This window comes from Eptesicus fuscus, chromosome 18 (assembly GCF_027574615.1).
Source record: "Eptesicus fuscus isolate TK198812 chromosome 18, DD_ASM_mEF_20220401, whole genome shotgun sequence".
NCBI lineage: Eukaryota > Metazoa > Chordata > Mammalia > Chiroptera > Vespertilionidae > Eptesicus > Eptesicus fuscus.
The window spans coordinates 6,437,294-6,450,610 of NC_072490.1; the positions used below are offsets into that span (position 1 = coordinate 6,437,294).

General features: G+C 60.0%; 1 protein-coding gene across 6 annotated transcripts in view; it reads right to left on the minus strand.

Moving 5' to 3' along the window:
* SCN5A (sodium voltage-gated channel alpha subunit 5) overlaps nt 1-12,970 on the minus strand; it is a 73,519-nt gene extending 60,549 nt beyond the window's left edge. For all 6 annotated transcript variants that reach the window (XM_008154841.3, XM_054729469.1, XM_008154874.3 and 3 more), the window contains exons 1-4: nt 12,698-12,970; nt 10,239-10,357; nt 2,102-2,191; nt 618-746 (exon numbers count right to left, since the gene is read on the minus strand). In XM_008154841.3, coding sequence (XP_008153063.2) covers nt 618-746; nt 2,102-2,191; nt 10,239-10,357; nt 12,698-12,970 — 611 coding nt within the window. The remainder of the gene's footprint in view (nt 1-617; nt 747-2,101; nt 2,192-10,238; nt 10,358-12,697) is intronic.
* Nucleotides 12,971-13,317: the final 347 nt, after the last annotated feature.

The window sequence follows — 13,317 nt, forward strand, 5'->3', positions numbered from 1 at the left end:
GAGCTCCTTGGCATTCGTTTTCTCATTTGTAAAACAGGGTTGGGAATCCCCACCCAGCCCACCTCTCTGGCTAGTGGGAGGACCCCCTGGGCCATGGCAGGGACCTCGTGCCTTAAAACGAGCCAGACATGGAGTCTACGACTGGGCAGAGCAGACATGCTGGTGGGCGTGGCGTGAGTTCCTGGGGATGGCCGGCCCCTTCCCCAGACTCCTTCTCTCTTCACTGTGGTTTCATTCACAGTCACTGTTCACAGTGGTTGGGGCATTTCAGGCTGCAACACGGGGTTCCCTTGGTGGACAGGGCAGACGGTGCTCAACCAGAATGTTAGCAATGGCCCTTGAGCACAGGGCTGCCATGAGGCTACAGTCGGGCAGTGGACCTGATCACCGTGGCCTGAGCGACTCTGGGCCCGGCTATCCCACCAGGACGAGCTGAGGGCTCCATCCTGACTCCCTCCCGCCGTGGCAGGAAGGTGGGCTGTTATACGGCCCCATGCAGAGCCACAATGTGGACCGCAGTAGGGAGGCCGGGAGGGCTGGGTGCAGCGAGATGCGCTTGCCCCTCAGTGTGGCCTGGCGTGGCACCGCACGACGCCGAGGGGGAGCGAGGTACTTACGCCATGATAATCACGCTGAAGTCCAGCCAGTTCCACGGGTCCCGAAGGAAGGTGAACGCGTGCAGGCAGAAGCCTCGGGCCAGTATCTTGACCAGAGACTCAAAGGTGTAAATGGCAGTGAAGGTGTACCTGGGAGGGAAGACGGGTCTCTCAGGGAGGAGAAGCCTGCGGCCAGGCTCCCTGGCTCCCCAGGTGGCGTGAGTCCTGCGCAGCCCCCTCTCAGGGCCCCAAGGCTGGGCTGGCGCTGTGGGCTGAGCTTTGTCTCCAACCTCCAGTGAGCAATCCATCTTCCCATGTGATTACGCACACAGAGTGCCTGCCATGTGCCCCCTGTACCTCCATCTCCTCTTGGTTGTCTTGATGTAAGAGGACCCTCCACCTACCTCCTTAACCACGCCCTGGGAGTCCATGGGCACAGGTGTATGGTGGGCACAGGCATATGGTGGTCACTGGGTCTGCCCCAAGGGACAGTAAGGACACCCAAGTCACATCCCCTCACCTTATTTGTGGGTCCTCAGCAGTTAGTGAGGAGAGCATGGTCCACGCTCAACCACCTACTAGGTAGGTGGCTACAGATGTCTCTCTTGACCTTGGAAAGGGGGTTCATGTTCTAACACTTGGGGATGGGAAGGGACTGTTCTCTCTGCCTGGGGTGGGCTGAAGGATCCTAAATGTCTGGATGCGGGGACTGTGGCCCCCAGGAATGGGAGAGGGCCACACCCCATGCCTCCCAGGTCTCAGCAGCTGGATGCAGGCCCCGGGGAGGGGGCAGCACTGAGGGGTCCTGTGTGAACAGGGACTGCCACCCGCAAGCTGCTTCCATCTTCTGAAATCAGGAGCCAGATGCCCCCCGGGCCTCTCAGGTCTGCTCAGCACCCGCAGGTAAGGCACTGTCCCTGGGGAAGGACAGACCAGAAGCGGTTTCCTAAAACTGAGCAAATGGTGACAGCGGCAGGACTTGGAGGGAAAAGGCAGCAGAGTGCGGTGTTGAAGTGGGGAGAGCCCTGTGCCTCTTCCCGGGGGCCACACCGCCCAGCGGCATGGTTTCAGGCAAGGTACTTCTCTCCTCCTCTGTCTCCTCATCTGTCAAACAGGGATATGACTGCGCCTACCCTCCTGGGTTGCCGTGAGGGTTTAAAGAGATGATGTCTACTGTTCGATGACAGCGTCTGCCATGCGCTAAGTGCTCAATCAATTATTGTTGTTGTTGCTTCAGAGCCTTCTCCAAGGTCCTCAGGCCTCTTTGGGAGGAACCCCTACTTTGCCAACCTGGGAAGCTTCCTCCCCGGAGGGCACAACTCAGAGAAGGAAACTGGCGGGAGTGGAAGCAGCCAAAGTGGGTGGGGGCTGGGCCTAGAACGCCCTAGGTGGCTGAGTCCCTGAGCCTGGACCCAGCCCTCTTCAGGGGTGACTGAAGGAGCCGTAGAATAGAAGGGAAGGGAAGGGAGGGCGGGGCCAGCCGGAGAGGCCCTGAAGATACTCACTCGACATACTTGGTCCAGGGCGGAGGGTCGTGCTGGGCCATAAACACGCAGTTGGTCAGGATGGTGCACATGATGAGCATGCTGAAGAGCGTGGGCCAGGGGTCAAGGAAGACCACGCCGGGGGGCCAGCGAGGCTACCGCGGCCAGAGGGGCCGGGCCCGGGGGGCGTCGCTCCCAGGCCAGAGCTGCCACATCCGTGAGACAGAGGCTCCAAGAAGACACACTGGAGCTGTGCCCAGGCCGTACCAACCTCCCCACCGAGGCTGGCGTCTGTCCCCTCCCCGGCACGGCAGCCCCTAAGAGGGACAGGACACAGGAACCTGCACCTTTAGCAGGTGCCCTGAAGGGTCCATCTGGAGGCAAGCGGGGAAGGGCACGCCCAGACCTCAGAGGTTTTTACAGCCTCTTTGGAGGGAGATGGCATTTGTAAACCTCCTCAGGGGCCACTGTCGGAGAGGAAGGCCATGGTGCAGGGTCCGAGTCCTCCTCTCCCCTCGCCCCGCCACACACACTTCTGAAGGAGCAGCCCAGGCTGACCTGTGGCCTAGGACAGTGGCCGGCAAACTCACTAGCCCACAGAGCCAAATATCAACAGCACGACGATTGAAATTTCTTTTGAGAGCCACATTTTTTAAACTTAAACTTCTTCTAACGCCACTTCTTCAAAATAGACTCGCCCAGGCCATGGTATTTTGTGGAAGAGCCACACTCAAGGGGCCAAAGAGCCGCATGTGGCTCGCGAGCCGCAGTTTGCCGGTCACGGGCCTAGGACGTCTCCATAGCAGTGTCCTGCTGACACAACGTCTGTACCTTGTTGGGACACACTGACCCTGGGAGGCAGGGGGCTGCTTCCCCAGCTGCTTCCAGCCTTTGCACATCACTTCACTCTTGTCCTCTCTTCCGCCTAATACACACCTTCTCCTCCTCTAAGACGTGCCCCCACCCCCTCCGAGCAGGAGCACCCCCAGCCGGAGCACCCCCAATAGAGCTCTCCCCAGCAGGAGCACCTTAGCATGTGGTTGCTCTCTGACTGTCTGTCCCCAGCCGGAGGGGAGCTCTTCAAATGCTCGGACTGTCTTGGGCATCCTTCTGGGCCCTTGGCCTTGAACTGAACTGCCTCAGGCCATGTCTGGCCCTGACTCTTTGGCTAGAAGTCCCAGCTGCTGCTTCAGGCTGGACTGATCTCCACGGCCTCCCTTACCCCTGCAAGGCCTACAGAGAAGCAAGGGGCAGACCCTGGGCCCCCTGTGGGCTGGGGCACCCCCAAGAGGCCTGGCCTGGAACAGGAATACTCTGCTGCCCTCACAAATCCCCTCCCCAGCCAGAGAGGAGAGGCTGGGCCTCCTACTCCCTGTGGCTGCCCCCAGGCTCCCCACGCTGCCCCAGCCCCAGCCCCTCATTCCCACAGGCTGCCAGGAGCTGCAGTAATTGAGCTCCAGGGGCCTGCCTCCTTCCTCCTACAGCAGCTCCACCTTCTCCACGGCCCGACCCGGCCTCGGCAGATGGGGAGACCAATGCAGTCAGACTGGAGATCGGGCTGAGCTGGGAGCTGACCTCTGAGTGGAGGGGCTGCCCCAGCTGGAGACAGAGCTGAGGCCTCTCAAGGAATCCGGGTGGCCGCTCTCTACACCTCCAGTCCTCCTAGAGAAACTAGGGAACCAGGCAAAGCATGCCAAACCCGCCCCCCGGCCCCCAGCTGCAATAAACTCTCCAGTTTCTTATCTGGGATGAGAGGGGTCAGGCTTTGGAGCCCCCTTAATCAAACTGGAGCTGCTCAGCTAGAAAGCCACAGCTCCCAGGGAGCCTGCATTCCTCCCTGGCAGGGGACAACCCCCCTCCGCCCCAGGCACTGGGGTCCCCCCTTACCCCTAGCTTGGTGTCTGCATCCACCTGCCTATGTAACAATCTCTGTGTCAAGTCTACCTCCCTCTCCAGCTTTCAAAGGCGGGATCAGATTCCCATCTCAGTCTCTCTCTCTCTCTCTCTCTCTCTCTCTCTCTCTCTCTCTCACACACACACACACACACACACACACACATTCCCCACACCTGGGCTCCATGCCGAGTCTTTCCTCATTGGGCAGACAGTTCACAAGCCCCTGGACCAGCCTTCATGCACCCCACAGACTGCTAAGCCCTCTATAAGGATCCCAGATGAGTCCTGCAATCTGAAATGATGCTAAGAGCAAGCATTAATGGAGCCGGTCCTGGGTGCCAGGCTCTGCTCTCTGTATCCATGAACTAATTGGATTCTCCCAACAACCCATGAGGAGATACTTCACAGATAGAGGAGAGCAAGGCACCAAGAGGTTAAGCTGAAGGATACTGTAGCCAGTAGAATAACGGCCCCCCACAGACAACCATACCTAATCCCCAGAAACTATGATTGTTAGTTGATATGGCAAAGGGCCTTTGCAGATGTGGTTAAACTAAGGATCTTAAGATGCAGAGATTATCCTGGATTTTCTGGGTGGGCCCAGGGTCATCACAGGGTCCTTACAAGTGAGTGGGGTGGGGGTGGGGGTGGGGAGGGGGACAGGGAGCCAGCCTCGGAGGGATGCGTGTGAGAAACACTCCACCAGCTGTCACGGCCTTAAAGACGGAATGGGCCGAGAGCCGGGAATTCACACACCCACCACAGACTGGAAAAGCCTAGAAAATGTTCTCCCCAGAGCCTCCACACAGGGACAGCCCTACCGATGTCTTTTTAAAAAATATATATATTTTATTGATTTTAGAGAGGAAGGGAGAGGGAGAGAGAGAAACATCAATGATGAGAGAGAATCATTGATTGGCTGCCCTCTGCACGCCCCCTACTGGGGACTGAGCCCACAACCCAGGCATGTGCCCTTGGCTGGAATCGAACCTGGGACCTTTCAGTCTAGAGGGCGATGCTCTATCCATTGAGCCAAACCAGCTAGGGCCCTGCCGATATCTTGATTTTAGCCCTGGGAGAACTTTGTGGATTTCTGACTCCAGGAACGGCAAGTGGGTAGTTTCGTGTTGCTTTAAGCTGCTAGGCTTGTGGTGATTTGATGCAGCAGCCACAGAAAATGACTGTAGGTACACAGCTGGTCCACGGCAGAGCCCAGCTCAGCCACAGCTGCCCTCCACCTGAGCCCCTGCTACGCCGTCCCTGCACAATGACAACAAAAGTCACCTGGGCCACCCCCTGCCTCCTCACCCAGCAAGGGGAATGTGATCCCACCCTTGGCCTCTGCCACCCACAGAGCAGCATGAAAGCCAAACACACGAAGAGCTCACACCTGAGAGTAAGCAGCTCAGCTGGTGTGGCTCAATAGTTGAGTGTCATCCCGTGCACCCAGAGGTCACTGGATCGATTCCCAGTCAGGGCACGTGCCTGGGTTGTGGGCTCCATCCCCAGTAGGGGCCATGCAGGAGGCAGCTGGTCAATGTCTCTCTCTCTCTCTAAACAATAAAAACATATATATGTATGTATTTTTAAAAAGTGTAAGCAGCCCTGACCGGTTTTGCTCAGTGGATAGAGCGTCAGCCTGTGGACTGAAGGGTCCCGGTTCGATTCTGGTCAAGGGCATATACCTTGGTTTCGGGCACATCCCCAGTAGGGGGTGTGCAAGAGGCAGCTGATCAATGTTTCTCCCTCACTGATGTTTCTAACTCTCTATCCCTCTCCCTTCCTCTCTGTAAAAAATCAAGTATGTGTATATATATATATATATATATATATATATATATACACACACACACATATATTTATTTATTTTTAAAAAGTGTAAGCAGACTGCCATGCAGGAGTGAACTTATTTGCCATTTTTAAGAACTGCCACCTGAGCCGGCCCTCTGTGGGAGACAGGGAGGCCCTGGAGCCACGGAGCTGCTCTGAGATAGGCTGTTATAAGAAACAATCCCTGCCTCCGGCTGGGCTTCCTGGAGGAGGCATTCAGACAGGCCCTGGGGGCTGGCTAGGCTTCCCCTAGCCATCAGTCAGCCCAGCGGTCATGGCAAAGCAGGGTGGGCTGAGGAGGGGGAGACCCCCCTCCGGGGAGCCAAGCCTCTCCTGGCTGTGGGGGCGCCGCTCGCAGCTCTCCCTAGAGTGGAGAAGGCCCTTGGCAGGAAGCAGCAGGGTGGACAGGCCGCCTTGGCCCACAGGACTTGCCTGGACACGGACAGAGCGGAGCTGAACTCTGAGAGCCAGACTCAGGGAAGAGCCCGCGCAGACAGCCCCCGGGTCCTGCAGCCGCCGGGGCCCCACAGAGTCTGCTGGGCACAGCAGACTCTAGTCTCTGCCACTTGATGCTCAAAACGCTGCTGGCTCTCCTGGCCTTGAGGACGACCCTTCCACTACTCTCCGCCACTCGTGTGTGTGTGTGTGTGTGTGTGTGTGTGTGTGTGTGTGTAACCACTTCCTACCTAGACTGAGCCTCCAGTCCATGGGGCTCTGCCCAAAGCGTCCCCAGGCCCCCCATGGAGCCCAGCCCGGAGCCAGCACCAGAGAGATGAGTCAGGCGCACTCCTGGCCAGGCCACACCTGTTTGCACTGCCTGGTTCTTTCGGGCCGATGACTGAGCTGGCCCGGCGTGTGGGCAGAAGCACAGGCCAGCTCTCCAGGCCTGAGCCCAGCGGAACATCTTCCATCCTGTCATGTCATTGTCCCCAAACACCCACGCCCGGCCTCCTGATTAAAAAGCCAGCGAGGACCGCCTCCAAGGGTTGTGGGGAATGCCTGAGACTCGGGCTGCCTGCCTTCGGATCCCAAGGAGTCGACTCCCCAAGGGAAGGGAAGGAACGGTGCGGCTGTTTTCATAGATTTGTGCTATTAAGTGCACACACACACACACACAGACACACACACAAACATGCGGCTTGATTGCCCATTTGAATCTGCTGGAGAGACGTGGGAGGATCTGTGAAGAGATCCTGGGCGCCCGGGAAAGCAAATGCCTCTTGGAGTGAACATGAGGCCTCTCCATGTGACTGCGGCGGGACTGGGAGTTCAGTCGGTTCCTTTTATTTAATCCCAGCAGGAACACATCCTGCAGCGTTTCAGCAGAAATACATAGGGAGACATAATTCAACGTGCCCATATTTACTTTTGAGGCACCCTCCCAGCATGCACTGCCAGCGTGGCGCCCAGGGCACGGCTGAGCTGAATCAGCGTGCACTCGCTAGCACAGCACTGTGAACGCCCGGGTGGCTGCAAGTGAGCAGGGGCTGCATTCCTGCCCCCTCCTGAGCCTGTCTTTGCCCCTCCGCCCTTCCCACAGGGCCTGGCACGGACCTCTGCACAGCCAGCTCTTAGGTGTTTGAATGGATAGAAAGAGCTAAGCCCGCTACGGGTATAGAGTTTCAGTTTCGCAAGCTGAGGAAGTTCTAGAGATTTGTGGCACGGCAACGTGCATATGGGTGACATCACTGTACTGCACACTTAAAAATGGGTAAGGAGGTACATTTCATGTGTTTTCTAACGCAATAAAAAAATGTAAGCAGAGAGGAAGTTCATAATTCAAAACATGACATCGGTGAGCATTAGACATGCTCAGTGACGGCTAACGGGCAGGGGGTTGCTGCTTGGGGTGGTGACGTTTCTGGTACGTGCGTTACATCTTTATTATTATTATTTTTTAATGCATGGAAGAGCTGCAGAGCCCTAGGCCTCACACAGGTGACGGAGGTCTGGAAAGGGGTAGGAAGAGGCGATTTTAACAAGTGTTCCAGGTGAGACTGAGGCGGCCCTCACAGACTGGCTTTTGGAAACAACTGCCCTAGGACGGTGGTCGGCAAACTCACTAGTCAACAGAGCCAAATATCAACAGGACAACGACTGAAATTTCTTTTGAGAGCCACATGTTTTAAACTTAAACTTCTCCTAACGCCACTTCCTCAAAATAGACTCGCCCAGGCCGTGGTATTTTGTGGAAGAGCCACACTCAAAGGGGCCAAAGAGCCGCCTGTGGCTCGCGAGGCGCGGTGTGCCGACCGCTGCCCTAGGAATTGGTCAGGAATCCTTGGGACCTGCTAAAACGTTTGCAAGTTGGGCCTGAGATCTGGCAATTCCGACAAGATCCCCGAGATGCTGATGCCACTGGTGGGTGTACCACACTCTAAATGGCAAGGCTCAGGGCACGGGGCTCCTCCCAAACCTCACAGATCTAGGCCCCTTCCTCTTGGCCAGTGCCCCCTGCGCCCACTAAGGGGCGCTGTTGAGGGCCTGCCATGGCTCCCACCCACCCCCAGGCAGTGGAGTGCCAAGGCAGCCGCCAGGAGCCCAGCACAGGGCCTCTCTCATGCTGAGCCACTTCCCTGGGGCAGCTGTCCTGGGAGATACAGGCTGGCTCAGAGCCCTCAGAGCTAGTCCTGCTGGGTGGCACCAGGACCTCCCAGCCTCAGAACCACTGTTCAGTGGACCCTCTGGCTAGGCTGGGACCTCCAGTGTCCCTACCGCTTCCCCGGCCCACCTCCTCCCTGGCCTCATCAGCCCCACCCCTCCCCCCAGGGCTGTGCAGGGGCCCTGGGGCTGCCGCCGCATCTCTGGGGGCTGCTGGCGCTGCCAAGCAGTGCTGGGTTGGTTAGATACCAGGAGGAGAAACCCCAGGGGGGACCCCGAGCAGGTGCCAGGGAGGCCACGCCCTTGGAGTGAGGCCGCAGTCAGGCTCAGAGCAAGAGAGGCGGCCGGTCCGTCTCTCCTGTCCGCTGCCCGCCCCACTGTTCTCGCCAGGCTGTGCCCACACACCTGCAGGAATGACAGCTATTCCTGTAGCTGTCTCACCCTCTTAGGGGACTATAACATTCCCGAGGGGGCAAGAACAGGGTCCTATTCAGCTTAATACCCTCAGGGTGCCCAGCAAAGTCCCGGGCATCTACAGGGCGCTTGGGACCAGTGGCAGAATGGCCCAAAATTAAATCTAGAACCACTCTCGCCCCACCAAGTAAGATGTAGCTGTGCATGGCAGGCTGCCCCCTGAACGCGGCCCCTCTCCACGGACGTGTCTGCCCACCCAGCTGATGCCGCTGCCACAGCCCAAGTGTGGGATTTCCCTGGCCTTCCACGTGTCTCAGCCACCTCCTGAGAAAGGCAGGCGCGAGCGGAGGAGGGGAGAGAGAGGGCCTGCAAGCAGAGAACAGAGGCAGCACTGAGCCCCTCCTGCTAACCCCTGGGGTGAGGATCGGCATGAGGCCCCGGGGGAGCAATCCTCAGCCCTGCCCGGGGAAGGAAGACCCCTGAGCGGTCAGCAATGGTCTTGGTTACTCCGTCCCTCACTGGGCAGCTGTCTTCCTGAGCCTCTTGCCCGCCCAGAGGCTCATGGGTGAGATCTCTGCCTTTGGTCCTCCAGAGTGGGGAACTATGGGGGGCCTTTGGGGCTCCATCAGACCAGCCCACCACACCCACAACTACTCACATGGCTGAGCCCAGCAGCATGGACGCCCGGGACTCTGCAGCCAGCTCTGCCCCCTCGGAGGATTGTCTGTGGGGCCCCTCTCCTGAAGTCTGGAGAGCAGCTGTGCCTGGATGCTGGCACCCCGTCCCATGGGTGGTCCAAGACCAGTACATGTCCCCCATACTCCACAGCTCTCCTGGGCGGCCGCAGCTTTTTTAGGCTGCGGTTTATATAACTGAACGCTGACCCGAGCTCTCTGAGACACTCCGAAAGTGCAAACATCGCGTCAACACCTAATCAAAAAGCGAGCGCTGCCCCCCTCAGAAGATGCCCATGTGCCGACCAGCCAGAGGCCTCTTTCTTGGAAAGTGGTTTCTCCCTGGCTGAGCCGGGGTGACCTGCTGGAGGTCCCTGCGAGTGGGCGGGGAGGTGCGGGGGGGGGAGGGGACACCTGGGGACAGTACCAGAGCCAGGGGACACTGACAGGCCTCCTTCCTTCTGGCACGCTCAGCAGCTTAGCTCCTAGGACATTTCTCCCCTGAAAGATCAGAGCAGGGTTCCCCGAACTTCCATGGGCCCAGGACTCCGCTGGGACCTTGTTAAAATGCAGGTGCTGGCTGGCAGGTCTGGGCTGGGGTGGGAGACTCTACATTTCCAACCGGCCCCCGGCTGATGCCCGTGCTGCTGGCTTGAGGACTGGCCAGGAACTGGCCCCGCCCTGTCCACCCGCCACGTGGGCCCCAGAGGGCACACAGCACAGGCACTGCCCGCAAAGGATATGAATGAACCAGGATCTTCACGGCCGCTCTCCGGATGGGGTGGAAGGGGCTGAGGACGTACAAGGCGTTGGTGGCACTGAACCGGAAGATGGTCTTGCCTTTATTCAGCACGATGAAGGTCTGTGGACAGAGAGCTGCTTTAGGTCGGGGTGGCAGCCCCTCGGCCCTTGTGGAGACAGGTTTGGGGGGGCAGTGTTGACTCAAAACCCTAGAGCCGTGGCTAAGGAGGGTGGGGTAGCAAGAAAAGAGGGCCTGAGGGAGGGGTGAGGGAGGGGGGAGCAGTATATTCTGAAGGTCACTGGACTCTCACGGGGTCACCACGGCCGGGAGGGGGTGAGGTCAAGTTTAGGAGCATGTCACGGGTGGGTGGGATTTCCTTCCCTTTCAAAATGGCCATCCCAACAAGAAGGGACGCTCCTGACCCCGGCCCAGCTGCTGCTCCCTCCTTCTCCTTCTCCCTCGGACCCCTCCCCGCCTGGTGTGGCTTCCCCACTGGACCACGGGGGGGGTGAAGACTGAGGGGTGAAGAGCAGGGGTGAGCAAAGGGCAGACCCTAGCCCAGCAGAGAGCAGCGTGCCCGTGACCCTGTCTCCCGGAGCCCAGGACAGACGTCGGCCCCATCCGGTGACATGGTGTCTCCCCTGGAGGGGTTGTGAGCAGCCCAAGGTAGACCCTTCCCCAGGCTTCCAGAAGACACTGTCTGCACAGCACGATGGGGCATGAGCATTGTGGCCGAGCCTCAGGCGCATCAAGCGGGTGTTTGGGCCGGCCCTGGAGCCCAGCGGGCGTGCCCCTGCCCAGCTGTGCGGTGGCGCGGCCGCGGGGGCGCGGCGCTGGGCCCTCGCTTCTCTAAGGCTGCCGTCGCTGGTGAGACGAGGCTCTGTTCACTCGGGGCAGGGAGACGAGCTGACCAGACATCCCAGGACCCGAAGTGCTGCTGTGGTGCCCGCCTCGCCCTGTGGGTTGCGGGCAGCGTGGCAGGGGTCAGAGAGGAGAGACAGAGGTCAGAGACCGGAGTCAGACCTGGGCCTCGGTTCAAGTATTCCCGGTCACAGGGACAGAAGAGAGTGTCCCTGACTCCTTCCAGGCTCGGCTGCCACCAGCCCCCAACGCTCAGCCCGGCCGCTGGGTCCCCGCGCCACGACCGCTGCCTGTCCCTGTCCCAGCGAACTACAACCTAACCGCCCCTCGGACGCGCCCTGTGACTTGCCACCGGCTGCGGTCTTGCCCCGACCCTAATTCTTCCTTCCAGCTCTGACCAGCCACGACCTACGCCCACCCACCCTGACGAATCCCAGCGTCCAGCCTCCCTCTGACCCAAACTGTGGCCCCAGCCACCAGCCTGAACCCCGCCTGAGTCCCGTGAACCAGGGGGAAGCGGGGCAGGTTCAAGGTCTCCCTGCCCACCTGTGCGCCCACACACTGCGTGGCTTCCCCTTCACCCTCACCCACTCACACCAGCATTCACGCGTGGGGACCGTCTGGAACCACGCCCGGCCCCAGCCCCTTAGTCTCCTGAATGCCATCTCAGCACAGTCAGGTGCTGGTGACACAGACACACAGCGCTTACACCCGCCATGGACTTGTGCCCGCCCCGGGAGCACGGGTCCCGGCCGCGCTCACTGCTGCCATGGCCCTGTGCTGCCTGCCGTGCTGTGAGCAGCCACTGTCCTCGGTCCCTGCCTTCCGGGGAAAGTTGTCTCCCAAGTCAAACCCACTTTCCTCCAGCAGTGAGGCTGAAGTGTGGGTGGCCGGGCTGGGGGACCAGGCCCCTGCAGGAGCCCTGCGTGCCTGGGGTCTGGCCGGGTGCAGGGCTGGGCATTCAGTCCTGAGAGGCGAGGTCAGGGTGGGGACCCCGACGGGGGAGTTCACCTTCTGGATAGAAATCTATACGAGGAGGGAGCCTGACGCACCCTGTCCAGTGGGTAAAGCTACCTCCCCTTCCTACACTGAGGAGGGACAAAGGCAGGACAAGCCCCTCCCCACCCCTCAGACGTCCCACGGGCCAGCGTGGTCCCACTGCCAGCCGAGGCCCAGCGAGTCCTCCCAGGCTGCCCCCTGTCCCAGTTAGGAGCGGGGAGCCATGCTCTGGGGCCCAAACTCAACCCAGGACAGGACTCAGGGCCCGCCTCCAGTTCACACCATGGGGATGGGGTGCAGAGCTCCGGAGGTGGAGGCTAACCCCAGACAACTCCCAAAGCAGGGGCTCCCCCAGGTAGCAAGACTGTCACTGTGGCTGCCCTCTCTGTCTTCCTAACACCGAGCAATCTCGGGCTGCATATGTCTGGCCTTTTATTCTGGAACTCCAAAAGAAAGGTGATTGGAATATAGATCACTGATGACTCACTCCCGCAACGCCCAGTGGAGCCGGCCCCAGAGAGCCCAGCATGGCGGCCAGGCCCTGTCCCCAACTGCTGCGGGGAAGCGCGGGCAGGGGGAGCGGGGGCGGGCGGCAGTCACCTTTTGGGTGCTGTAGTAGGGGTCCAAGTCCTCCAGGGGCTCCCCGAGGAGCTCTCGGGGCGGGTTGCCGTAGAGATCCGGCAGCTTTTTCGAGGCCTGCAGGTCCAGCTGGGGTTGGAGAGCCTCCTCCTCGGGCAGCCCGTCGCGGCTCTCCTGCAGGGTGGCCGAGCCCCGGGCCTGCTTCTCCGCCACGCGCTTCTCGATGGCCGCCAGGGACTCCCGGGTGAACCTGTGGAAGCTGCTGGGGCCCCGAGGAAACAGGAAGTCTGCCATCTTCTCATCCTGCTTCTGGGGCCCAGGCGGTCCTCCGGCTGCCGGCGGGGAAGCTGGAAGACACAGACGCCAGGCCTGACGCTGCGCCCGGGGCCAGAGGGCGGGGTGCCGGGCCTGCGGGGGAGTGGCTGTGCTGGCGGAGGGGAGAAGGGTAAGGTCACCTGGTGGCTGGCCTGGGTAAGGCCCTGCAGGCTGTGGGTGTGCCCAGGGGCCCACAGGACGGTGACCCCTCACACCCCAAAGAGCACGTCTGCATGCAAGTGGGCAAGAGTGATGGCGTCATCAAAGCTCCTCTTTCTGCCCCCTCAGCTCAGAGGAAACACTGGCACTTGTTGGCTCCTTCACCA